The sequence below is a fragment of the Alosa sapidissima genome, chromosome 10, assembly GCF_018492685.1.
Source record: "Alosa sapidissima isolate fAloSap1 chromosome 10, fAloSap1.pri, whole genome shotgun sequence".
Lineage (NCBI taxonomy): Eukaryota > Metazoa > Chordata > Actinopteri > Clupeiformes > Clupeidae > Alosa > Alosa sapidissima.
In genome coordinates, this window is record NC_055966.1 from 37880948 (window position 1) to 37908225 (window position 27278).

General features: G+C 42.1%; 1 protein-coding gene and 1 long non-coding RNA gene across 3 annotated transcripts; both read right to left on the reverse strand.

Moving 5' to 3' along the window:
• Positions 1-2692: 2692 nt before the first annotated feature.
• On the reverse strand, positions 2693-8423 carry LOC121721397 (free fatty acid receptor 2-like). Of its 2 annotated transcripts, XM_042108284.1 has the most exons (3): positions 8011-8423; positions 4909-5917; positions 2693-4862 (listed from the first exon to the last, which is right to left on the reverse strand). In XM_042108284.1, the coding sequence occupies exon 2, from the start codon at positions 5890-5892 to the stop codon at positions 4909-4911; it is 984 nt and encodes a 327-aa protein (XP_041964218.1). In that variant the 5' UTR covers positions 5893-5917; positions 8011-8423; the 3' UTR covers positions 2693-4862. The 2 variants fall into 2 exon arrangements, with proteins under 2 accessions (XP_041964218.1, XP_041964217.1); XM_042108283.1 differs by having other exon boundaries at positions 2693-5917.
• Positions 8424-22225: 13802 nt separating this feature from the next.
• LOC121720668 lies at positions 22226-26254 on the reverse strand. Its single transcript, XR_006034602.1, has 3 exons — positions 26164-26254; positions 24539-24598; positions 22226-22726 (listed from the first exon to the last, which is right to left on the reverse strand). It is a non-coding gene; the product is annotated as an uncharacterized LOC121720668 (long non-coding RNA).
• Positions 26255-27278: the final 1024 nt, after the last annotated feature.

Here is a 27278-nt window from a genome sequence, read left to right on the forward strand (position 1 = left end):
TCACAGAGCTTTTACTGTAAGTTTGCCGTTTTAGTATTCCCGTTACCCTGGTGACCAGTTCAGTATACATTCCATGTCCAGACAGAAACATTACAAATGAGATGATGATGATGAAGTCACAAACTCACCTCCTCTCTCTCATCTGATGTGAGTGAGTGTGCACGCGAGTGCGTGTGTGTACAGAGTGTTGCTCCAGTCTCCCAGCGTCGCCTACCTATTCAAAGGCAGTAGGATCTGCCTACTGGCCACCACCTCCGCTAGTCTATGTTTACTCTGTGCGCTCAATATTCAGTCCTGATAATGGAAAATTAATAAGAGGGTGGGAATAATCTTCACCTCTCTCTCTCTCTTCCTGTCTCTCTCTCCCTCCCTCTCCACCCTTCTATTTCCCTCCCTCCCTATCTCTCACTCTCTTTCTTCATCCCTCCATCTCTCTCTACCTGTCTCTCTTCCGCCCACCCCTCTCTATCTCTCTATCCCCCTCTCTCTCTCTCCATTTCTCTCTACACCCCCCCCCCCCTCCACAGCTTCATACATGCTCTCCGTGGCAGTCACACACTACCTCCATGGTACCTCCTGCTCTAACCCCTGCTCTCGTTGAGGAGGTGGAGTGTGAGTGTAGATGAGCTGTTGCTTGTGTGACGAGAGCCATTATCAGTTTTATATACTCCAGTGTGCAGTATGAAGGGAGAGGAATAGGAGAGAGATGGAGATGACAGAAGGCAAATAAGAAACAAAGGATGAAAGAGAGGAGGAACAGACATTACTGGAATTAGCTCGTAATGACCCACCCTCAAACACGCCAGTCGTCCCGCTACTAAACCTAATAAACTGACCATATTTACTTTCCCTTAGATGATTCACAGGTTCATTGTACCCTGCAGGTGACGTGATAAAACAGGTCATTGCCGTCTCCTTCCATCCACCTCGCAGCAAACCTGGGAAATCCCCCAAACCGGCTATTCTAAGTTTCACAGAGTAGTCATAAACAGGAAATGCATAGACAGGAGGAGGCTGTACGATGTACTAAGGCAGTGTCACGGGCAAAACAAGGGCAGTGGGCGAACTGGGAAGGGGTGGAAAAAAGACGGATTAGATGGAAAGATCTATGGGGCATGGAAGCTGGTAAGATCAGATTTATGTTAGGTGCTACATATGATGTGCTCCCATCTCCCAAGAATTGAAGTCAATGGTTTGGTGAGGATGATAAATGCATACTTTGCTCGTGTGTGGGCAGTCTCCACCATATCCTATCAGAATGCAAGGTAGGTCTCACCCAGGGGCGGTATACGTGGCGTCATAACCAGGTATTGAAATGTGTGGCAGCGGCAATAGAGGATAAAAGGAGAGAAGTCAATTCATTAGCAGCTAGTAAAGAGGTAAGGCAAATTAACTTTGTACGTCAGGGGGATAAACCTTGTTCCGCTAAGGCCAGGTGTAAAACCGGCCAGTTGAAAAATGGGGCGGGCTGGGAAATGAAGGTTGATCTTGGCCAGCAGATGGCGGTACCTCCACATATAGTGAGTACTAAGCTACGACCCGACTTAATTCTATGGTCGGATTCAGAGAAGATAGTTTACTTCATTGAACTCACTGTTCCTTGGGAAGACAGAGTGGAAGTGGCCAATGAGCTGAAGAGAGCTAAATACACTGAAATAGCAGAGGAGGCAGCTAAGCAAGGTTGGAGTGCACGATTAAGGCCTATTGAAATCAGTGCACGTGGGTTTGTGGCCAGATCTGCTATTGGCTTGCTGTCTGAATTGGGCATTGGTGGTCGAAGTCTAAGGCAGGTGGTTAGTAACATGTCTTTAGCAGCAGAACGGGCAAGCGAATGGTTGTGGGTAAGGAGAAATTACCCTTCCTGGGGCGCAAGCTAAGGTAAGCTAACTGGCTCATTTGTTTTGTGTTTGTGATGGACTGTGCCTAGGTTGATGGTACTTGGCTAAGGTTTTTTATGGTTTATGGTTCAGTCCGCATCAACGGGACGGACCAACCTAGCCAACTTAGACCATGCCTAGGTTGGTTAAGGGTATTTGGATGTTTGTTGTGGTAATATGGTGGCAGCATGGGGCGTAAGCTAACTGGCTAATTTGTTTTGTGTTTGTGGTGGGGTCTAAGCTAACTGGCTAAGCTAACTGGCTAATTTGTTTTGTGTTTGTGATGGGCTGTGCCTAGGTTGATGGTTGGTTGGCCAGGGTTTTTTATGGCGATGGTTCAGTCCACATCAACAGGACGGACCAACCTAGCCAACCTTGACCATGCCTGGGCTGGTTAAGAGTATTTTGGGTACTGGATATTTCAATGTGGTAATATGGTGGCAGCATGGAGGGGAGTGTCTCCAGGACGCTGGTTTCACTGTTAAGCCTTCATGAGGTGTCGTGGGCCTAACTTAACGAAACATCGGTGAATGAGGGTGCCCACTTGATAACCCCAATGACATGCCGCATACTATATACTGCTGTTGGATGGGCCATTTGTATTGTGCTTGTGACCATTTGTTGGCGGATTTGTGGGTAGTGTGCTTTTTAAAGTTAAACTTGAGCAGGGGCTTCTGAATGTGTTTTTACCTTGGATTTTGGCACAAGGGATTTTAACATCTAATCCTGTGTATTAATGTAAAACAAATTCCAATAAAGTCTTTCAGTCTTTCCCCGTGCCTTAAGGAATGTGTCTAGAAGAAATCCTGTATGAGAAAAGTATTTTATTGAAATGAGACCCAGGTAACACATATGAATGTATGGATATCTACTGTATGATAACTCCAGTGAAAAATAATTTACATGATTTAATCGGTTGATAAATTTACTACTGGATGACAGCAAAATAATTGACATGATTTAATCGGTTGATAAATTTACTACTGGATGACAGCAAAATCATTTACATGATTTAATCGGTTGATACATTTACTACTGGATGATTTAATCGGTTGATAAATTTACTGGATGACCGCAAAAGCGATTGACAAAGACTGGGAAATAAAAAAAATGACAAACTGGGGAATTGCCCTAAAGATGGCTGGAGAACATTTATCTCTCAAATAAAAAAGAGGAAGAAATATGCGGAAAAGAAGTGAAACTTCTCTATAACTCTATATCTGCTGACCAAAGCATAATAGTATTTTACTATTTTTGTGAAATCGTATTTTTGTCAGTATTCATCTGGTTGGCAGGGAGATAAAAGGGTAGTAATTGGATCTGATCTTATCTGATTGGAGTACTGATGTCTCTGCTTCTGTTTGAAAGTGCATTTAAATGATCTCACCTGTGAAAAGATGCACTGAGCCTAGAAACGATGCTGATTGACAAAATAAAAAAATAAAAATAAAAAAAAATAAATAAAAAAAATCATGCTGTCTGGTTGTTTGATTATCTGCTACAACATTATCAGCAGAGTTGATACTATTTTAGTCTTAGTATAGTGCTCTTATAATGCCCCTGGATATGTCATCTGAACTCTTATAATGCCCCATATGTTATCTACAGTGCAACCGGAAGGTTTTCAGACCCTTTAGTTTTTCACATTTTGCTATGTTTCAGACTCATCTTAAAATGGATTCAATCACAATAATTCAATACTCCACAAAAGCAGATGTTTGAAGTGTTTTGTAAATGTATATATAAAATAATTTTATCTGAAATATCCCATTTACATAAGTATTTGTTATGACATTTGCAATTGAGCTCTGGTGCATTCAATTTCTATTAATGATCCTTGAGATGCTTCTACAACATGATTGGAGTCCACCTGTGCCTACACACATCTGTCTAGGTCTCACAGTTGATGATGTATGTCAAAGTGAAAACCAAGCCACAAGGTCGAGAGAATTTTCCATAGACCTGCAAGACAGGATTGTGTCAAGATCTGGGGAAGGGTACAAGAACATTTCTGCAGCATTGAAAGTACCGAGAGAGCCTCCATCATTCTCAAATGGAAATGTTTGGAAAAACCAACAGTCTTTCTAGATCTGGCCACTCAGCCAACCCGAGTAATCCAAGACAGAGGGCCTTGGTCAGACAGGTAACCAAGGTAATCAAGGTAACCAAGGACCCAATGGTTACTATGAATGAGATCCAGAGTTCCTTTGTGAAGATGACAGAAGCTTACAGAAGTACAACCATCAGTGCTGCACTCCACCAATCAGGCGTATGGTAGAATGGCCAGATGAAAGCCATTTTTGCCGAGAGTTTTCCAAAAAGCACCCGAACGACTCTGAGACCATGACAAGTAAAAAACCTTTGAAAACCGATGAAAAAGATTGAACTTGACCACAATTCCCAACGATGTGTGTGGAAGAAACCAGGCACTGAGCTGCACTGATGGTTATTGGAATTGAATCCATTTTAGGAATCTGAAACATAACAAAAGGTGGAAAACTTGAAAGGGTCTGAAAACTTTCCGGTTGCAATGTAACCTGCTCTATATTAATGTGTAAATTATATTTAAAAATAAAGATACTGTATCCTAACATAAGTGTCAACATGAGATATAAGACAACATGACATACATTTAGGTAAATTATTTTATGGATATAAATTCATTATATAAAATTGCAACAGACTCAGAACAGAGTCTTTGTAGGCCGTGTTTGCCTCTGTAGGGGGAAGGAAATCTGCGATCATAACACATGTTGCAAGGTGTCCTACATCCGTTAACAGACTATTGAAATAAACAAGCAAGAACAAGAAGAAGAACAGGATGACTGTGCCAGCACAACCATTGAACACACAGGGTAAATAAATTATACATTATACATTATACAATACCCTTCAACAAACCCTTAGAAATCTTAGTAGTAAAATGTTCATAATATGACCTTCAAGAGGATAAATATCTCCATAAGTTGAGGAAAAAATGTGGTCCTAGCGTGAGCTATCGTTGGAGCTTTGTGTGCGCTCGTCCGCAGTCCTAGCGTGAGCTATCATTGGAGCTTTGTGTGCGCTCGTCCGCATCTGTGCAGGTCAACAAGGGACAGTAGACTGCCCTGCAGCAGCACCACAGGTGCAGCCTGTCCACCATGCTCCTCATGACGTGCCTGAACGTGCTCCGCAGGGCCGAGGAGGAGAAGTAGTAGATGAAGGGGTCCATGCAGGCGTTTAAGGTGCTGGTGAGCACGGCGATCTTGCGCCACCACGGGCTCCTCCAGTAGACGAAGCCCACCACATGGGAGAGGTTGTAGGGCCCGAAGCAGACCAGGAACACCAGCATGGTGCCAGCGGCCAGGCCAATGGCCCGGTAGCGCTTGTGCGCTGTGATGTTGGGCAGCCGGGACAGGATGCGGATGAAGTTGATGTAGCAGAAGGAGCAGATGAGCAGGGGGATGCAGAAGAGCACGATACACAGCTCCAGCCGCACAGGCAGCAGGATCTTCAGTTGGGCTGGCGTGAACTCCTCGTAGCACGTGTCACGCTCTGACGGCTCGATGGCCGTCTTGTTGGTGTGGTCGTAGTACTGCATGATGTAGACGATGCTGCAGTGCGCCATGGAGATAGCCCACGCCACGAACCCAAAGACCACGGCATAGAAGGGCCTCCGTTTCAGCTTGTACTTGATGGGGAACGCAACACCGAGGTAGCGCTCCACGGAGATGGCAGTGAGAAACAAGGTGCTGTTGTAGATGGTGGTGTAGAAGATGTACCCTGATAACGGGCAGAAGAAGTAGGGCATGTTCCACTTCATGTCGTCTACAGCTTCCTTCATGCGGAAAGGCAGGAACACCAGGAAGAGCAGATCGGACACGGTAAGGTTCAGCAGCAGGATGTCCACGGGCGTTGGATTCTGACGCACCTTCTTGATGAAGGTGAAGAGTGCCAGGATGTTGGCCGGGAACCCAAAGACAAAGGTGATGATGCAGACAGCCAGCACTAGCTGCCTGTCGGGCTGTATCTCCATCGTGCCGAGTTAGAACAGCAAAAACCTAGAGCAGGAAAAAACACAAACACGTCATCAAGGGTTACCCAACATCCCCTCTCAGCTCAAGTGAATTGCAACACACAGACCACAGGATTCTTCACATCAGCAGCAATCCCTGACACAAAGTAGCCACATTTATAAATACACAAAACTCAAAACTTCACTCAATTCCTTTGCAGGTATTTCTATCACAGCAGTGTAAAGTTATGTGAGGCATTGTCAGGGTCAGGGTCAGGGTCAGGGTTAGGGTTAGGGTTAGGGTCAGGGTTAGGCATTGTCAGGGTTAGGGTTAGGGTTAGGGTCAGGGTTAGGCATTGTCAGGGTTAGGCATTGTCAGGGTTAGGGTCAGGGTCAGGGTTAGGCATTGTCAGGGTTAGGGTCAGGGTTAGGCATTGTCAGGGTTAGGGTTAGGGTCAGGGTCAGGGTTAGGCATTGTCAGGGTTAGGGTTAGGGTCAGGGTTAGGGTCAGGGTCAGGGTTAGGGTCAGGGTTAGGCATTGTCAGGGTTAGGGTTAGGGTTAGGGTCAGGGTTAGGCATTGTCAGGGTCAGGGTCAGGGTTAGGCATTGTCAGGGTTAGGGTCAGGGTCAGGGTTAGGCATTGTCAGGGTTAGGGTTAGGGTCAGGGTTAGGCATTGTCAGGGTTAGGGTCAGGGTTAGGCATTGTCAGGGTTAGGCATTGTCAGGGTCAGGGTTAGGCATTGTTAGGGTCAGGGTTAGGGTCAGGCATTGTCAGGGCTTCATTTGTCCCTCTCTGCTGAAATGCTCTGTATGCGCAAACACATACTGTACTGTACACCTGTGCATGAAGGCAGAGAAAAGAACAACACAAATCCTTCCGTTAGAGTTCACTCCACTGTGAAGGACACCGTTTGCGTAGGGAAATTGAATTTCTACACTAGACGAGATGTGGGATTACCTCAATTCTCTGCCTGCAATGTCCCAGATTACATTATCGCCAAGTAATAAAAGTGCTACTCAATGACCCTTGAGTGTGAAATGAAACACTCAGCTGAGCTCCATGGGCATTGGTTTTGAAAATGGCCCACAGGAAAACTTCATCTACAGATAACTGATTACCACCATGGAAATTAAAATGACCTGATTATGTCTTGTGATAGTGTGTGTGAGAGTGTGTGTGTGTGTGTGTGTGCCACTCTTCCTTGTTGGCTAGTGGCCCCCTGTATACAAATTAGGGAGGTAATCAAATCAAAACACAAAAGACAGATAGTTTTCAAAATTTTGTTGAAAACCATGTCCACAGCAAGCGTGTGCTGTAGTTGCATGGTGTAGGCCTGCATGTTACAATTTTAGCATGTGTTCTGAATTCAAAACGTAATTATATTCAGATGCAATGTGCTGTATGCCAAATCCCATTAAATGAATGATTCATTTTCCTTCAGTTAATGACCTGTAATAAGGATTGTAATTAAGTTACATCCGCCTTCACAAAGCAATTCAGGAAATCAAAACACATTTAAGGACGTCGTTACGTTCAGTGTTCACAGTGACAGGAGTTCAGTTACAAACTAGGGGACATGCGACTGCAAGTCATCACAACAGGCTATAGGCAGTAAATCTAGGAATCGAGCCAGGGGTCGAGCTACACACACACACACACACGGTGTGAGTGTGTCTGTGAGTTTGTTAGTTTTTAGTGCCTATTTATTACTGTTTATTTTTAAACACACTGCCTGAAACTGATGAGAAACAATATTTTGTTTTGTCTGTGTATGTGAGTACGTGTATGTGAGAAATTACAAATAAAGCGAATCTTGCTCGGAAGCATAGTTTGTGTCACACTATGAACTATAAGCAGTGACATGAATTTGTGAATGACAAACAAGACATAGTCAAGACCTCTTTAAAAATGTAAATAGACTTTATAACTATGTGTCTGAACCCAGTATTACTTAATCTATACTTACATCTTGGCATAGACACACTAAGCATAAAAGTATAAAAGATGATTATTCATTGCAATGTAATTTAACAAGTTTCTTATATTTGTTCGTTACATTTGTTTTCTAGCTTCAAAGTCTCATCAAGACAACACATATCATACTGAACTATGCAACAGAGGAAAATGTTATACCTTACCTTAGTACCAGTTAGACAGAGCCACCGAGTCTGATGTGAAGATGACAAAGTAGGAAGTGCTTTTTGGGAGGACAGTTTAAAGTGATGCAGCAATGCACATGCACACACTGTGTACACACTTCCACATTTTAGGACTATAAAGGGTATTGCATTCACAAATGACCACCCCTAAGCATCACATCCTTTGAATACATAAAAAAAAAACTTTAAATATCACCCTGAATCAGCAAGCCATGTATTAACTCATGAATAAAAAAAAACATGGTATTACCTTTCAGCTTTCACTAAGGACTGTTCAGACATATGACAAAAGTCCACATCAGCAAATGTGTTCATAATACAGGTTGCTTTCTAAGGAGAGGCGTGTCCTCTGTACTATCTGGAATCTTCCGACACTGTACCTGCTCTTTGCCTACCACCACTCTGCAGTCCTGGTTTCATCTTTTTGATCATCTCCGTTTTCACACAGACAGAATCTTATTCTTACAATTTACCAAACACACAACCCCATGCACACACACACACACACACACATACACACACACATTTAATTCACACTGTATAAACTAAATGACTTGTCTATGCTCTTTCTTTTAAATATATCACTGGTCTTTTCAGCCCATGACAAACACACATATTATTTCATGTTTGACACATTTTGACTATTTGGGTGGCAGGACATTCAGTCACTGCTCAAAACTACTTGAACTCTAGTTAAACTGCCCATCCCCCCTCCTTACAACTTACCAGACACACAACCCATGCACACACACATTTAATTCACACTGTATAAACTAAATGACTTGTCTGCTCTTTCTTTTAAATACATCACTGGTCCTTTCAGTCCATGACAAACACACATAATCTTTTCATGTTTGACACATTTTGACTATTTGGGTGGCAGGAAATTCAGTCACTGCTCAAAACTACTTGAACTCTAGTTAAACTGCCCATCCCCCTCCTTTTCATCGTTCAAAACTCAGGTCATGACTCGGCTCTTTCTCTACGCTACTCTGAATATCTCTTTGATCACCACAACTTCCTGTGATCTGTTGTGTTCGTTGCCCCCCTGTGCTTATTTACTGCTATCCACTTCCTCCTGCTTTTACTGCTATCCACTTCCTCCTGCTGTTAATTCTTATGCTTCATTGCATTAAGTGACAAGCGAGTGTCTTCCATTTTTCTATTCAGTTCTGTTCTGGGCTTGTTCTAATCTAAAGTCCAGTCCAGTCTAGCCTGGTCTATCTAGTGTGCTGTCCAGGAATGCATCATTTCTTTATTGGAATTTGGAAGTTCTATGATGAGTCAACACATATATCAGGCATTTTGCAAAAGGAAAACTGGAAAGTTACTCATTACTTAACACACGCACACACACTATTAATATTTTGAAACCCAATAGTTGTGCAAGATAGAGTAGTATGCTCAGAGGTTCCATTGTTGCGTAAATCAGGATTTCCTTGGTAAAATATACACGTTTGTCAGACACAACTGCATAGCCACTTACAATGCAAATGCTGAACTGTTTTGAAAGCCTTTCTATGGCCACGCCCACATGAAACCATCAGGCATATTTGTTCTCACTGCTTTCACACCTTTAAAGGGATATTCCACCATTTGGGGAATTCTACTCATTTTCCACCTCCCCTTGAGTTAAACAATTGATTTTTACCTTTCTCCAGTTCATCCAGTCGTTCTCTGAGTCTGGCGATACCAGTTTTAGCTCCAGCCTAGCATCATTGAATCTGATTAGACCATTAGCTTCTCGCCTGCTAGCATCACGTTTAAAAGTGACCAAGATTTCCGGGAATTTTTCCTATTTAAAACTTGTCTCCTCTCAAGTTAGAAAGTGTAATAAGACCAACGGAAAATGAAACGTGGCGATTTTCTAGGCTGATTTGACATGGAACTATACTCTCATTCCAGCGTAATAATCAAGGAACACCATGGGCACAGCAGCACAATATCATGCAGCACCTGAAAATAGTCCCTGTAGGCTAACTTCCAGCAACAAGGTTGAGCTGCAGCAGACAAATTGGTTAGTGACTGGATTATTACGCCTGAATGAGAGTATAGTTCCATGTCAAATTGGTACTTTTTTTGTATTTTCTGTTATTTTTTTAACTCTAAATGATATGTTGTATGATTATGAGCCAGGTCGTAGCTGGTTAGCCTAAGGCACGGTTGCTTTTCTGGACCAGTGAGTGACATTTGGGTAATTTTCTGCGGCACACCTGATGATCTCTCACGGCACCCCCGGCACAGTGGTTGAAAAACACTGGCCTAAGGCACATCGTAGCTGGTTAGCCTAAGGCACGTCGTAGCTGGTTAGCCTAAGGCACGTCGTAGCTGGTTAGCCTAAGGCAGTGTATCTCAAAGTGTGGTCCGCAAGCTATCCCAAGTGGTCCGCGAGCAGACGCAGTCGTAGCTGGTTAGCCTAATGCAGTGTTTCTCAAAGTGTGGTCCGCAAGCTATCCCAAGTGGTTCGCGAGCAGACGTGGTAAAATACCCCTGATGAAAAAAACAGCTAGAAACCAGCTTATGCTGGTAGCTGGTTTTAGCTGGTCTTTGCTGGTTTTCTTCCAGCTCTTGCTGGTCTTTGCTGGTGTAGCTGGTTAGGCCACCAGCTGGACATGCTGGCGTGACCATCTGAGGAAGCTGGTCATGCTGGTGTGACCAGCCTGTCTTGTAGGATACAGCTGGTGCAAGATGGTCATGCTGGTGACCAGCCTGTCAAGCTGGTCATGCTGGTTTGCTAGAATGACCAACATAAGCTGGCATGGCCAGTTAAACCAGCACTATAGACCAGCAACACCAGCTAAAATGACCAGCTTGAGGTGGTACGACAAGCAAAAGAAACCAGGTAGGTTGAAGGTATGTTTTCGCAAGAGTTTTGCTGGTCTAGCAGGACAACTATCATAGGGTGGTCATAAAAGCTGGTTATCAAGCTGGTCAACCAGCAAACCACCTTTAGCTGGTCAGGCTGTTTTTTTCAGCAGGGACAATAGATGAGTTGTTTGCAATATTGAACCAACTTGTATAAATCCAAACAGTTCTGCAACACTATTTATGTAAGCTATGCCACTTTCAACCATATGAATCCTCTGACACAATAAGCAGTTGCAAAGACAATAAGTAAGGTCCCTGCTGAAAAAAACAGCCTGACCAGCTAAAGGTGGTTTGCTGGTTGACCAGCTTGATAACCATCTTGTATGACCACCCTATGATGGTTGGCCTGCTAGACCAGCAAAACTCTTGCGAAAACATACCTTCAGCTGGTTTTCCTAGCTTATGATGGTAATTCAGTTGGTTTTGCTTGTCGTACCACCTCAAGCTGGTCATTTTAGCTGGTTTAACTGGCCATGCCATCTTATGTTGGTCATTCTAGCAAACCAGCATGACCATCTTGCACCAGCTGTATCCCACAGGCTAGCATCCAGCTGGTGGCCCAACCAGCTACACCAGCAAAGACCAGCAAGAGCTGGAAGAAAACCAGCAAAGACCAGCTACCAGCATAGGCTGGTTTCTAGCTGTTTTTTTCAGCAGGGGTGGTTCAGTGAGTTGGCCTAGGCCTATTGTGTAATATACTGTTTAAGTAGGTCTACTGTTTTTTTTTAGCTAAGTGGTTTGTGATTTTTTTTTTTTTTATTGGTCAGGTGGTCCTTGGTCTGAAAATGTTTGAGAAACACTGGCCTAAGCCATGGTCTAAGGCAGTGGTCCCCAAACTTTTTCTTCTGAGGGCCAGCTCACTATGCCTGGCTCTAAGAGAGGGCCAGAGACTCGGAGTATATCAGTAACCATAAATAGCTTAGAACTGTGAATAACAGCAGTCTACCTAGTTGAATATTCCATTACATTTAATCATAGGCTACTGCAATCTAATACCCTTGTTAGCTGTGTTTATATTGCCATCATGCCATATCAGTGTAAAATGTAGCTCAAATGAAACAATACTAATAAAAAGACTTAAGCACTCCTAAAAGTATTAGCAGGGAGTCCCAAAACTATATTTTATTCAAAATGTGTGAACTCTGAACTCTGTGTCTTTACCTACACAGCTCAAGTTGTGAACAAGCAATATCCTACAAATAATTTAAAGTTCTCAAACTATGAGAGTTTTATGAAGTGCTGGCAAAAACATCTGAAATAACCACTTTCACTGACCCGATGAGAACTTTGTGAATTGTGAATTTGTATGAACATTTGAACAAGTGAATAAAAAATAGAAATAATTATCCCAGAAAGTCCCAAAAATATGACTTGAATAGAAGTTAGTTAGTTATTAACAATTAATTGATAAACTTTTATAATACTTTGAGCACTGATGCAATCAGCATAGGCATCTTACATTGTTTGCAGGTAGGCCTACATTTCATTCCGTTTTCGATCGCAAACTCGAAACAGCGCCAAAACAACCACCAGTGGACAAAAAGAGTATTACATGTGTACTGTTAAGACTCGCCATAGAGAATGAATGGGGGAAATTACGGAGGTTATAGTTTGACGATGTTGTACTCCCGTGCGGGCCAGATGCTATATACCACGGACATGTTTTGGAGGGCCACCCAAAATGAGGTGGCGGGCCGTAGTTTGGGGACCACTGGTCTAAGGCACTGGCCTAAGGCATGGTCTAAAATACCTTTTCATACAACCAATTCTGATTACTAGGGCCCCAAGGGGAGGGAGGGCCCTTTAAATGTCTGGAATATACTGTGCTTCATTGTATTTATTATGGGGACCCATCAGGACTGCCTATGCAATCTGCTCTGCCCTCCATCCAGCCCTCACCCACTTAGACAATAAAGACTCATATGTGAGAATGCTGTTCATAGACTTCAGTTCAGCATTCAATACCATAATACCACAACAACTCATCAGCAAACTGGACAAGCTAGGATTCAGTACCTCCCTCTGCAACTGGCTGATGGACTTCCTGTTGCAGAGACCACAAGCAGTATGTGTCGGGGACAACACCTCAAGCACTCTGACCCTGAGCACGGGGGCCCCTCAAGGGTGTGTGCTCAGCCCCCTGCTCTTCACACTGCTAACACATGACTGTACAACCACTCACAGCTCCAACCATCTGGTGAAGTTTGCGGACGACACAACACTGGTGGGCCTCATCACTAAGGGCGATGAGGCTCACTACAGAGAAGAAGTAGACCTGCTGGCTAAATGGTGCAAAGACAACAACCTCCTGCTAAATGTCAGCAAGACCAAGGAGATTGTTGTCAACTTTCAGAGAGGCCACAAACAACTGCCACCACTGTCCATCGACGGAGATGCTGTGGAGAGAGTGAGCAGCACAACATTTCTGGGGGTGCACATCAGCGACGACCTCTCCTGGACCACCAACACAGCATCACTGGCGAAGAAAGCCCAGCAGCGCCTCTACTTCTTGCGCAAATTGAAGAAGGCAAGTGCCACGCCTCCCATCATGACTACATTCTACAGAGGGACCATCGACAGCATCGTCTCCAGCAGCATCACAGTGTGGGGCGAAAGCTGCACAGATCAGAACAGGAAGACCCTCCAGCGCACTGTTAACACAGCTAAGAGGATCATTGGAGCACCACTCCCCTCCCTGCAGGACATTTACACCACCCGCCTCACCCGCAAAGCACTAATGATTGTCAAGGATACAACCCACCCTGCACATGAACTGTTCAGCCTCCTGCCCTCTGGAAAGCGGTACAGGAGCCTCCGCTCCCGCACCACCAGACTGGCAAGTAGCTTCATCCACCAAGCAATCAGGATGCTGAACACTCTACCCACTCTCCCATCACTGACAGCCCCCCCCCCCCCCCCCCCCACCAGCCAGCCAGGAACCTAGGAAACTAGGATCCTGTCTACCCTAACCCCCCCCCCCCCCCCAACACCGCCCTGTGGAACTGCACTGTGACTGCGCAGCCTAACGTGTTGCTGCTTCACATCAAGCCTGATATACTTGAAATTACTGCATACTGCATATCAATGTAAATATACAGGTCACACAAGCACAAGTTTAAACTTCATGTAACTGTTAAGACTATATAAATATACAACACAACTACCTCTATTTTTTTTTTTATATATGTCCTATATTTCTATTTTGATACATACATGCTCTATATTTCAGTCTTGCACTTTAATTTAATGTTTATTGTCTATGGCTATGTCTATAGTATGTCTATGTCTGTATTTAAAGTACTGTATGTCTATGTCTGCATGGGAAAGTAAGAAACTAAATTTCAATTCTTTGTATGACCAGTGCATGTAAAGAAATTGACAATAAAAGCCGACTTGACTTGACTTGACTATGCAGCTCAGGCCCTTGGTATAAAGGGCCCTCCTGAAACTCTCACACTACGCACGTCTGTCAGGTACTCCTCAGACAACATTGTGTCATTCCGTGTGAAGCACAGTAACCGTTGTCCGATGTCTAGAGAGGAAGAGGGAGACAGCCACAGGAACTTGCACTGTGACAGAAACGGCTTGCATAACCTAGTCAAGTCAAGTCAAGTCAAGTTTATTTATATAGCGCATTTCATACACAGAGGTCATTCAATGTGCTTTACATAAACAAAACCAAACAATAATAACAAATAAAAAGCACAGAAAGGCAATATAGTCAAAGAATAGTTAAAAGGTAAAGATCATAATAAAAAGAAAACATAAAACACAAGGTAAAATAATTTAAAAATAAAGGATAATTAGAAAGCAAAAGACAAAAGTAGTAAAAAAAAGTAATAAAAGATAAAGTAGAATAATTATCAAGGCAGATTCAGAATTTGTAACTCGGCACAGTTAGCAGAAAGCATCTGAGAACAGTTTGGTCTTAAGTCTAGATTTAAAACTGGCTACAGTTGGGGCCTTTTTGATGTCATCCGAAAGTTGATTCCACAGCTGAGCTGCATAGCAGCTAAAAGCTGCTTCACCATGTTTAGTTCTAACAGTAGGTTTTACTAGCAGGTTTTTCACCTGGGACCTGAGAGGACGAGAAGGTGTGTGCTGCTGAAGCATGTCTGACAGGTTTTTAGGTCCTGCTCCATTTACTGATTTATAAACAAGCAATAGTGCTTTAAAGTCAATTCTGTGACTTACTGGAAGCCAGTGCAAGGACTTAAGAATTGGAGTAATGTGGTCAGTTCTTTTAGTTTTTGTTAGAATCCTAGCTGCTGCATTTTGTATCATCTGAAGCTGTTTAATAGTCTTTTTAGGAAGGCCTGTGAACAGTCCATTGCAGTAATCAACCCTGCTGGAGATAAATGCATGAATGAGTTTTTCTAAGTCATATTTTGACATCAGCCCTCTGAGTCTGGCAATATTTTTGAGGTGGTAAAAAGCTGATTTAGTTGTCGCTTTCATGTGGCTGTTGAAATTTAGATCACTGTCAATTAATACACCAAGATTTTTAACTGTATCCTTTGCCTTCAACCCTTTTGTGTCAAGGAGACTGGCAACCCTAAGTCTTTCCTCCTTTTTACCAAATATAATTACTTCAGTTTTTTCTTTGTTCAGCTAAAGAAAATGTTGAGACATCCAGGTGTTGATTTGTTCTATACACTGACACATAGATTCAAGAGGACCATAGTCGTTTGGTGACAGAGCTAAGTAAATTTGTGTGTCATCTGCATAGCTATGATATGAAATCAAGTTATTTTGGATGATTTGTCCAAGTGGGAGCATATAGAGGTTGAATAATAGTGGCCCCAAGATCGACCCCTGGGGAACACCACAGGTCAAGGACGTTGGTGTTGAGGTACAGTTTCCGATGGCAACAAAGAAGCTCCTTTCTTGTAGATATGATTTTAGCCAGCTGATAACTATGCCTGTAAATCCAACCCAGTGTTCTAGTCTGTGTAGTAAAATATTGTGATCAACAGTGTCAAATGCTGCACTAAGGTCCAGTAGCACTAGGACTGATGTTTTACCTGAATCTGTGTTTAGGCGTATGTCATTGGAAACTTTTATGAGAGCTGTTTCAGTGCTGTGATTTGCCCGAAAACCAGACCGAAAGTAATCAAAATACCCATTTGATGTTAGGAAGGTGGTTAATTGATTAAAGACTACTTTTTCAATAATTTTGCCAATAAAAGGTAGATTGGATATGGGCCTGTAATTGTTTAGCATGGAGGCATCCAGGTTATTCTTCTTGAGAAGTGGCTTTACAACAGCTGTTTTCAGTGACTTAGGAAAAGTGCCAGACAGCAGTGATACATTTACAATTTGAAGGACATCCGCCGCTATGAGATGAAAAACAGTTTTGAAGAAATTGGTAGGCAGAGTGTCTAAGACACATGTGGAAGAGCTGAGATTCTGTACCGTTTTTTTAAGTGTTTCGTAGTCTATCAAGCTGAACTCTGACATTAAGTTTAGTTTCCCTCTGTTTGTTACTGGAAGTTCAGGTTGTTGAATTTGTAATTGAGCAGATATGTTGAGTCGGAATTTGTCAATTTTACCTTTAAAAAAAGATGAAAACTCATTGCATTTATTAGTTGAGAGAAGTTCAGGTGCTAATTGTGAGGGGGGATTTGTTAATTTATCAACAGTTGAAAATAGAATACAAGTGTTATTTGAACTTCTATTGATAATGTTAGAAAAAAAGGACTGTCTTCCTTTGCATATTTCAGAGTTATATGTGCGGAGCATCTCTTTATGGATTTCATAGTGGATCTGAAGTTTGTATTTACGCCATTTTCTTTCAGTCTTCCTACACTCTCTTTTTAGAAGTTTGACTGCTGGATTTAGCCTCCATGGTGCTTTCTGTTTGTCCTTAACTTTCTTGAATTGTAATGGAGCAATGTCATCCATAATGTTTGCCATTTTTGCATTAAAGTGATCAAATAAGTCTTCTACAGAGTCTGACAGTTGACTTGACTTTAGTGAAAGTGCTTGCTCAAAGAGAGCACTTGTCTGATCATTTATGATTCTCCTTTTTACCATCATAGCTGTGTTTTGAGTGTGTGGGGACATAGACACATCAAAGAACATGCAGAAATGATCAGATAAGGCCAGGTCTTTAACAGCTGTAGAGACATCGAGACCCTTTGTGATAACAAGGTCGAGGGTATGGCCGAGAGAGTGTGTTGGCCCCTGTACATACTGTGTTAGGGAGAAAGTATCGATTAGTGCAATGAATTCCTTGGCGTAATTGTTTTCAGGGTTATCCACATGCAAGTTTAGATCCCCTGATATAATAAGACAGTCAAACTCAACTCAATAAGACAGTCAAATGCAAATGACTGATAGCAGTTCACCTAGCTCTTCAAGAAAAACTTTTGCTGAATGTTTTGGAGGCCTGTAAATTGTCAGTAATAAAATCTGTGGAGACGACTTAATGCATGCACACAGATATTCAAATGAAGTAAAGTCACCGAATGACGACTGATTGCACTGAAAAGACGTCTTAAAAATTGTGTCTTAAAAATTGTGGCTATCCCCCCACCTTTTTTATTTGCTCTGGTAGCACACAAAAAACTGAAATTTGGGGGAGCTGATTCAATGAGAGTAGCAGCACTGTTTGCTTGATCTAACCATGCCTGTTAAAAGTAAAACATCAAGGTTGTGTGTGCAAATTAGATCATTAATTAAGAATGATTTGTTTGAAAGAGAGCTGATATTTAGGAGTGCTAGTTTTGCTGTAAGTGTTGGGGAAAAATGGTCCATGGGGGAAATCTGAGGTGGAATTGGTACGGGTAGGAGATTGGACTGGTTTACCCTATAAGCTCCATGCATTTGTGTTCTATTTCTTGTCAATACAGGAATAGAGAATGTCATGGGCTTACTGGGTCCCGGCATGTTCTCAAAACTACTGTCAGTACCATTTATATTGCAGGGACCCTGAGAATATCATACAATACAGTCATCATCATCATCATCATCAAATAATTGAACCAACCTATGTGAGTTTGACATTATGGATATAGTTGGATGACTCTTCCAGGCAAAAGAGAGTGCTTGCAGAGTTCAAGTTGAGTGAGTCAATGTTTAGGAAGTCGAAGCCTAATGTGCTTCACCTACACTTTCAATGTTTGTTTAGGTACCTCTCGTTGCTTAGTTACAGAAGGAAGACTAAGCATTGAATGGACTATTTGTAGTAGAGTCTATAGGCACAATGTGAGACAGATACCTCTGCACCTCAACAGGGCCATGACCACATCACAGTAGGGCTGGGTGATATGGACCAAAACTGATATCCCGATATTTTGGGGCTGATTGGCGATATACGATATCAATATTTTAAACAGAAAGAGCTAAGTGTTTCATATTCACTCAACATGACAAAGGGGTTGGGGCAGCCGTGGCCTACTGGTTAGCGCTTCGGACTTGTAACCAGAGGGTTGCTGGTTCGAACCCCGACCAGTAGGCACAGCTGAAGTGCCCTTGAGCAAGGCACCTAATCCCTCACTGCTTCCCGAGCGCCGCTGTTGATGCAGGCAGCTCACTGCGCCAGGATTAGTGTGTGCTTCACCTCACTGTGTTCACTGTGTGCTGAGTGTGTTTCACTAATTCACGGATTGGGATAAATGCAGAGACCAAATTTCCCTCTCAAAAGAGTATATATACTTATACTTACTTATGACAACACAACCAGCTTTAATTAGAATAATTTCAGACTGCTCTAACACAGCTGTGCAAAAAAGTGTAAACAATAGTATAGGCCTACCGATACCAATAGGCATAGTAGGCTACAGCTGCTCTGATAAAGCTGTGCAAATAACAAAAGACCAATAAGTCCACCCTGACTGACAACACAGGCCTACATTGTACTGCACAATGCAATATTTTGCGCACAAAAATATTGCAGTAGCCTACTGCAGAAAAAAAACTGCAGTTTTGTCACACAATGCACAGGGTTTGATAGAGCCTAGATGATGTTGGGCAGCCGTGGCCCACTGGTTAGCACTCTGGACTTGTAACCGGAGGGTTGCCGGTTCAAGCCCCGACCAGTGAGCCGTGGCTGAAGTGCCCTTGAGCAAGGCACCTAACCCCTCACTGCTCCCCGAGCGCCGCTGTTGTTGCAGGCAGTTCACTGCGCTGGGATTAGTGTGTGCTTCTGTTCACTGTGTGCTGAGTGTGTTTCACTAATTCACAGATTGAGATAAATGCAGAGACCAAATTTCCCTCACAGGATCAAAAGAGTATATATACTTATACTATACTTAAACCATTTTTGGTCCTAAGTTTATAGATCTGAAACGGGAAACAACTAGGGCATATTTTTATGTCATCCAGAAGTTGGTTCTGAAGCTGAACCATATAGTAGAAAGCTGCATCACCATGTTTAGTTCTGACAGTGGGTTTTACTAATAAATATGTCTCCTGTGACCTGACTGTCCTGTGGCCTAATTCTGAGAGGTCTGGGATGTGTGCACTGCTGTAGCATGTCTGATGGGGAGATAGGGAATTAGGTCCTGTTCAATTTACATTCATATGATTTATAACCAAGCAGTAGTGCTTTAAAGTCACTTCTATGACGTACTGCGAGCCAGTGCAAGGATGTAAGTAATGTGGTTCTTGTCGTTTTCCTGAGGGCCCTAGCTGTTGCATTTTTTAGCACCTGAAGCTACTGCAGTGTTTCCCCTACAATGTATTCATCAGCGAAATCTAGTAGAAATCAAGCGCCACTGCAAAAAAAGTTGCCTAATTAAAAAAAAAAAAAAAGACGCAAGTGAACTTCAGGAACAGCTTAACTTATGTTTAAGTTTATTAGCAGACGCAATTTTGTGCAAAAAAACGTAGCCTACATTATGTTAACCAAGGAACCAAATTAAACACGCCAGCGAGATAGCTCGCCCCTACCTTCAGTAGCCTATTCCCAGATAAATTCCACGCATTATTTTGTTTTTGTTGTTTGTTTGTGATACAGGCAATGCTTTCAAGCCGTGTTGCTAACATACCTAGGCTGTGAAATTAAGGTCTAGCTAGCCTATTGGTGGGTTTAATTGAATTTGAGTAATAGGATACTTACGGAGCCCCGGATATGTCATGGGGGAAAAAAATAAAATAATAATAATAAGTTGTGGCCACGAAATAGCAATTCGTTCCCACAAAGTACTAATTTGTGTCCACGAAATATTAATTCGTTCCCACGAAATAGTAATTTGTGGCCACGAAATAGGTAGGCCTATAGGCTGTGCACTGGACAGCTGGATGAGCAAATCAAGCGCAACTCCTCAAACAGGAACAGTCGCTGTCACACAATGGACAGGGATAGTATGGTAGAGTGTTATTTTAGGCTGGGAATGAAATACAAACACATTTTGAAAAGCCTGGCATTGGAGGGATTCATTATTAGCGAGAGGCATCTCCACAGATGTATACAAAGTGTATACAACACGGAATTCGTATCCGAAAAGAAGACGTCAGGATCCTCCTCTCTCTGCTGGACCCCGTTGGTTCACAACTTCGACGGACCAGACGTCTCTCGAGGAGGCAATATTTTGCTCAGGGACCTAACTTTGTGTGGCACATAGACTCATATGACAAACTAAAGCCATACGGGATATGCATTAATGGCTGCATTGACGGGTTCTCATGCAAAGTCATGTGGCTGCGGGCCGCTCGCACCAACAGTGACCCGATAGTCATCGGGGGGTACTTCGTGGAGACACTGGAGCGCTGTCCCAGGCTCGTACGGACTGATATGGGCAGTCTTCTTTTCGGATACGAATTCTGTGTTGTATACACTTTGTATACATCCACCGATAACCGTGATCCTTTCCAGAGCCTTGCAGTTGGTCAACAATGAAATCTATCCCGGCGTCCAAGTCGTAGGGGAGACCGGGGCTGGTTGGAACAGGGGCAGGTTGAAACACTGTTAATATCCAGGTTACTAGAGGGAGCTGCAACAAAATTCCAACACTAAACTGACGGCCTTATTGAGTAGAGTAAACTCACGTATGTAACTGGTCTCCAGGTCATTAACCCTTTGTAGTGTCAAAACTTAGAATATGCACCTCCCACTAAATACATCCTAGAAGGGTAATAGTTAGGGATATATAAAAAATATTCATTATAATTGATTGCTAGGGGACTCATCTATATCTTAAAATGAAGTTTGAAAACCTGAGGTGATTGACATTAGCAGGCTAACAGCATTTGTGCAAAAAAGTTTGACCTAATGTGGGCGGGGCAGGTTGGCACACTGATTTTGGGGTTGGTTGGCACATATATTCCCTATGGCTATTTTGTGACAAATCTATAAACTTTGTATTTTACACATAAAAACATCATCAATCTTTATTTTAGCATTGTTATTGTAATTACTGAATATAGTTTTACATTTGGAAGCATTTCAGACATTTTTAAACATTTGAAGTAAAAAAACAATCGGTAGGGACCAAATTGGTCATGACGGTGGGCCCTACTGAAGAAAAACACACATGAATGACATCAGCAAAGCCCTACAGGCAGTGATATAGATGAGCACTTCAAGCAAAAGCAAAAGGAGTACTGCAAAGGACTATAACATAGGTGTTCCAACCAACCCCGACTACATGTGCCAACCAACCCCGTGCATGGGGCAGGTTGGCACACGTGCACAACACCACTTTAATCATATATAACTCAAAACAAGGGATAATTTGTTGACATTGAATGTATACATTTTGTAGCTGAGATCCCAAGCTTTCAGTTAATCACAATTTGACAATTTCAACGCATTTTAAGACGGAGAAATATAGCCGAGAGTGAAAAGTGTTCCAACCAGCCCCGGTCTCCCCTACCCACGCCGGTGCAGCGACCTGGCTCTTAATAGTCTGGAGATGCCTCTCGCTAATAATTAATCCCTCCAATGCTGGGCTTTTCAAAATGTCTTTGTATATTAGTGTGATTTAAAATTGTACTATTAGTACTCTCCTACCTATTCTGTTACATGACAAATTACACTTTGATTATGACAAAAACATTTTATTGACATGAATGAAAACAAAACATAATATTCATCCATAACAAAAGTAAAACATTTTTCTGAAAGTTATGGATCTCTTGAGCATATCTTTTCAAGTTGGATGTGGTAACGCGATAAAACATGCATTTGGGCGTATTATATTATTTCACATGCATAGATTTTTCGAGTGGCTGTTTGGAGCGCTGGTCAGATTCCTCCTCGCTCGCAGCATTTTCTTCCATGCTTGGGGAGCAGTTTCCTCTGAGTGCACACGCGCAGAGAATTTGCGCGCACACATTTAATATCTACGTGTGAAATAATATATAATATAATACACCGGAATGCATGTTTCATCGCGCAAGTGCTTTTTGCCACTATTGTGTCGCGATACTCTACAGCCTCATTGGTAGACCATCAATTCAAAATGCAGATTTCATGAAAAACAAAAGTTGTTTACCCTCCTAGGTGAGAGAATTTGCCCTCTAAGCTTGAAATTGTTTACTGGACACCCAGCCTACAAGCCAACAACTTAACAGTCTAACATGGCTAAATTTGTAATGCATGATCGTTTATTGCTTATTTGTTTGCAAAGTCTTCTGGCCCAGAAAGAAAAACATGGTGGTTACGGATCATGGCTGAGGAGGAAAGGTACAGCTGGTAGAGTTGTGCAGTGAGTGAACTTCCCTCCCAACACTGAGATGTGGTGGCAAAAGCTGTGGTAGCTAGCTTCCTTACTAGCACACCATCTTCCAGTCCAAGATGCATAAAGTTTTCGGTGGCAACCCGGGGCTGGACAGCAGTCAAATGCATTGACCTTGGTATTAGAGAATTTGTCTCTGTTGTCTGTGAACAGAAAGAAGATTGACAACATTTTACAAGATAAACAATATTTTACACAGAAATCCATTGGCAATGATGAGATTAATACAGATTATCTGTACCTATTTGACATTTACTTTTTATGGGTCAAATTGGTATTGACACCATCTGTTTGCCATCCTGGTTTGGGTAGACCTGGCCAGGTAGTCTTTCCTTAACCCTTAAACCCCGATTGACGCAAAGTGCGTCAAAAAACACACCCTCTCTTCTCTGTTACATTTCTCCGCAACTGTTCATCGCAGCGAGATGAAACCTGTATTGCGTGACAGAGGAGAAGTGGGGCTTTCCAACGAGACCACTTGTCTGTACGTTAAAGTATGAACATTTTGAAAAATCTTGAAATTAAATCAAATTGCATCATATTTACAGTCTATACTTCTCTGCGTTCACCTGCGCACCCATTACTCTCATCGATCCTTCTGGCTTATGAAAACAGACAAAGTGACTGCAAAATAATAACGTCATGTACACAAACCAACGCTGCACACCCATTACTCTCGTTTGAATTACTCGCGGACCCGTGATCGGCTAGATATGCCACACGCATGTCAAATGAAAGAGGAGACACAGAGCTATCATTTGATACCAAGTACATCCTTCTGGATGATAAAACAGACGAAGTGACAGCAAAATAATAACTTCATATAGCTGGACTTACCCCACGTTTTTGTCTGTTTTTTGTGGCAAAGCATGTTTATAATCCAGCGCTATCGTGTGTTTCTCTATGGCAAAGTATGTTCATTATCCGGTTTTGAGATCCTAGCAAATTCCTGCATGGCAGGGCTCACATTGCATCCCAATTTGTTTAACAAAGAAACACCTTTTTTGCCTTTACTTTGTTCATGGCAATCCAGTAAAAAGTTGAGAATCATTATGAGTGCATACACATAGGCACGCAGGCTAACACGCAATCTCGGGTCAAGTCAGGTCAGATCAGTTCGTGTCACAGATATGGAGCGCAGAAAAGTCATTTTTCACCACTAAATAAAAAATGGCATTTATTTCCTTAAATCACACACCACATATTTCTGTAAATTGCTCAGCCCCAGAGTATCCCTCCAACATGGCAATTATATTGCCCAATTCAGGACAGTCAGCCCTACACAAACATGAAATGCATGTAGAGCTATGAGCTTGCTGTGGTGAGATACATGTCAAAATATAAGAATTTTTATAGTACACTTTTTATATTTTAATTCTTTAAAAATAAAAATCAATGCTAGTACTAATACATGAAATGATGGCAGATCTGGATAGCCTAGACTCTGCTGAAAAATAACAATATATAATATGTGTGTGTGGCACTTACAATGACCAGAATAAATCCTTATGAATAAAGGTAGTGAAAATGCCCTAAAAACAGCTTAGGGTTCTAAGGGTTAAAGCGTTGTGCACCTTGGCACCGATATGAGTGCAACCACCCTGTTTTCTGCATTTGATTACCTTAGATTCCTTTGTTTCCAATACAACTGTATTATCGTTTTCGGGTCAAATGGCATTTTAAATGGGAGTCGTAGGGGCACTAGCCTACTATTTTGATGCATGAATCAAAATCATCATGTATCAAAATAGTTCTGCCCCTACGACTCCCATTCAAAATGGCATTTGACCCAGAAACGACAATACAGTCAAGCTTAATGGTGGCGCTTCTGACTTAATTATGCTTTCAAACGAAAGTTTGACTCAGGTACATTCACAAAAAGACCCTAGGTTGCATTTTGGCTTGAGTTATGCTTTAAGAGTAATGGGACAAGGTCCTGGATGAAGAATATTTACCTTTACTGCTGATTATTTGAGGCGTTCAGACATCTCGGTTTCAAAACTGTCCAGGAACACCTGTAAAAACATAGTTAGGCTACAGATTAAAACTAGGTAAATTACAAACACTACCATGAAATGAACTTGAATGCTCTGTCAAACACAAATAATTTAAAAAAAATCTAAATCTATCGCATAAACCAAGGCATAATATCAATCATGTAGCTATAAGCTTCAACTTAGTAGAACAACAGGTTTAATTCCCCCTCTAATATCAATGGTGGAAAAAAACATTCTACTTCATAAAATGCATGTACTTTGTCCTGTAGACTCATTTTAAAAGATGTCTCCACGATTAAAGAAAAAAACAGCTACAATGTCATTAGCATGCCTAATGAATGTGAAGTGTGAAGTGTGACTAGCCTAGCACCATCCTCCTTTCTGTGAGTTAACTTAGAGGCCGTTTACACGACACCACCGGGTGGATTTTCTCTTACCGCTTTCACACCTTTAACGACTCCGGCAAGAAAAAACCTTGCGTGTACACACAGAGGTGATCCGTAAGGCTAAATGTGCTGTAGTGCATATGCCAGACCAGTCGATGGCACCGCTGTGCAGAAGCTTCACGATAATTTTGCGTGAATCGCTTAGAAGAAAACATTGTTGAAACAGTTTGTTAAGCCAGAGAATGTCTAATAAGTGCTCTGGTTAAGCAGTCGCATGAAATAAGGAGACTACAGACAATTCGGTTTTCAATTCAACTGTTAAACTAATAAAGTTCATTTTCAAGGTATGTGACTGCTGTGTGAAATTTCAAATGCTTAGCCTACGCATTGCATTAGGTCTGAGCACCACTGGAGAAAACACTAACATGCAGTAAGCTAATGTTTAACTAAGTTAAGCTAACGTGTGCTTCTAACTTAGCCACTAAAGGCTGATAGGCTACATTGTGCACATAAATCATGACAGGGGAAAGAAAAACATTTTAATATGATAAATAAATGGTTTGTTTTGACAAGCAACATGTCAGGTCGAGTGCCGTGGCTGAGTTGAGAGGTGTGGCTACAGTATGTCGTCATAAAGTTGCCGGCTTCGCACCTACAGGCGTCTACACAGCGAAAGTTAGCCAGCGGTTTCAAAAATTCCCACTTCGGAAGCCGGTTTCAAAAGCTGTCAGTTTCAGTCTCCTAAACTGCCGGCGTCGTGTACATGCAAGGCGTAACCGTTAACAAAACCTCACCGGTTTCACAAAAACCGGCGTCGTGTGCACGGCCCCTTAGCCTACACCACACATAATATTAAAGAACATTGGTGAACTTTAGGCAAACGTTGCTTAATAAAGATCATACTTTCTTCCATCATAGTTTGTCTAACGTTAGTGCTAGCCAACGCTTGTCAATAATCCCACAAACACAAAGCAGGCTAATGTAGTTTTCTTCTTGATAGGGATCTGGTCGACGTTTATGACGTTAACGTTAGCTAAATTAGCTAACGTGATCTGGCATTGCTAGCTTGTACTAGCAAGGATAAAAACAAACTCTTGAAAGATTGCTAAGCCATCAATTTAACTTCTCCAAAGACTACCGAAGGTCATAAAGAGTAAGCTACATCAGAATCATTTAACAATATGCTTTGGGACTCACCTGATAACGAATAACTTGGCACTTTAGATCCAACTGGCTTCAGCCCTTGTTATCTCATATGAGGAGTCCTTCTGGCTCTGTAGGACCAACGTCTCTGCCATGATTAGAATTTATGGTATCTTTAATTTGGACAAACCTGTAACCTTATACGGACCGTAAACATATGCATTTTCTGGTCTCTACAGTCCATCTGTCTTGCAAATAAAGTTACAAGCATAGACTGTATAAAATAACGTTAAAGGAGAATTCCGGTGTGATATTGACCTAAAGTGTATTGAAACATGATACCGAGTGTGAACATATGTCTCATAGCCCATCTCGGCTTGTCCCCTGCACTCCAAAATCTGGCGCTAGTTAGCCGATGCTACCAACAGCTTTTTCAACAGTGGTGCTTCGGCATCGGGCTAGCCATGCAAATAAATCACTGTTTTACACCTATTTACGAGGCTCAATGTATCTCCACACTTCATTGGTAGACTTCCGAGGGCCCTGACATTTAAAACGAGACATTGAGAACTTTGAAAAAGCACTGGTAGTTTACTTACAAGACGATTTATACAGACAGTATCTTCACGAAGTTTAGCGTTTGCAGCCATCTTGAATTTAGTCACGATAAGTCGAGCAACGAGTAAGAATGAGATGAGCTATGAGACATACGTTCACACTCGGTATCATGTTTCAATACACTTTAGGTCAATATCACACCGGAATTCTCCTTTAATGTTTGCTCACACCACGTTTTGCTCGAAAGCTGCAGATCCGCCCACTCCATTTCAAATTCAAACAGCCATGTTATTGGTCAACTGGACTGCCTATACATTTAACTGTGTTGCCTATAAATTTAACAAAATGCCACATTCATCCTCTCACACAACCTCTACTACATCACAAACGTATAGGCTACTACCTTACTAAGACACAAAATCAACAAAAGAAAAAAATATTATTTGATGACCAAAACTGATAGATCAGTGTGTCTAGGCTAGGTTATTGCACATTGCCATCCATGTGGCTGACATATCAGGCCTAAAAGCTACACACATTAGTATTTCATTAAAGGTGAGATGACTATGAAACTATACAAACAATGTATTAGGCCTACCAAAAAAATATAC

Excerpts from the sequence above, each read along its gene's own strand:
- LOC121721397 (XM_042108284.1), bottom strand. The coding sequence starts at position 5,892 with ATGGAGATACAGCCCGACAGGCAGCTAGTGCTGGCTGTCTGCATCATC.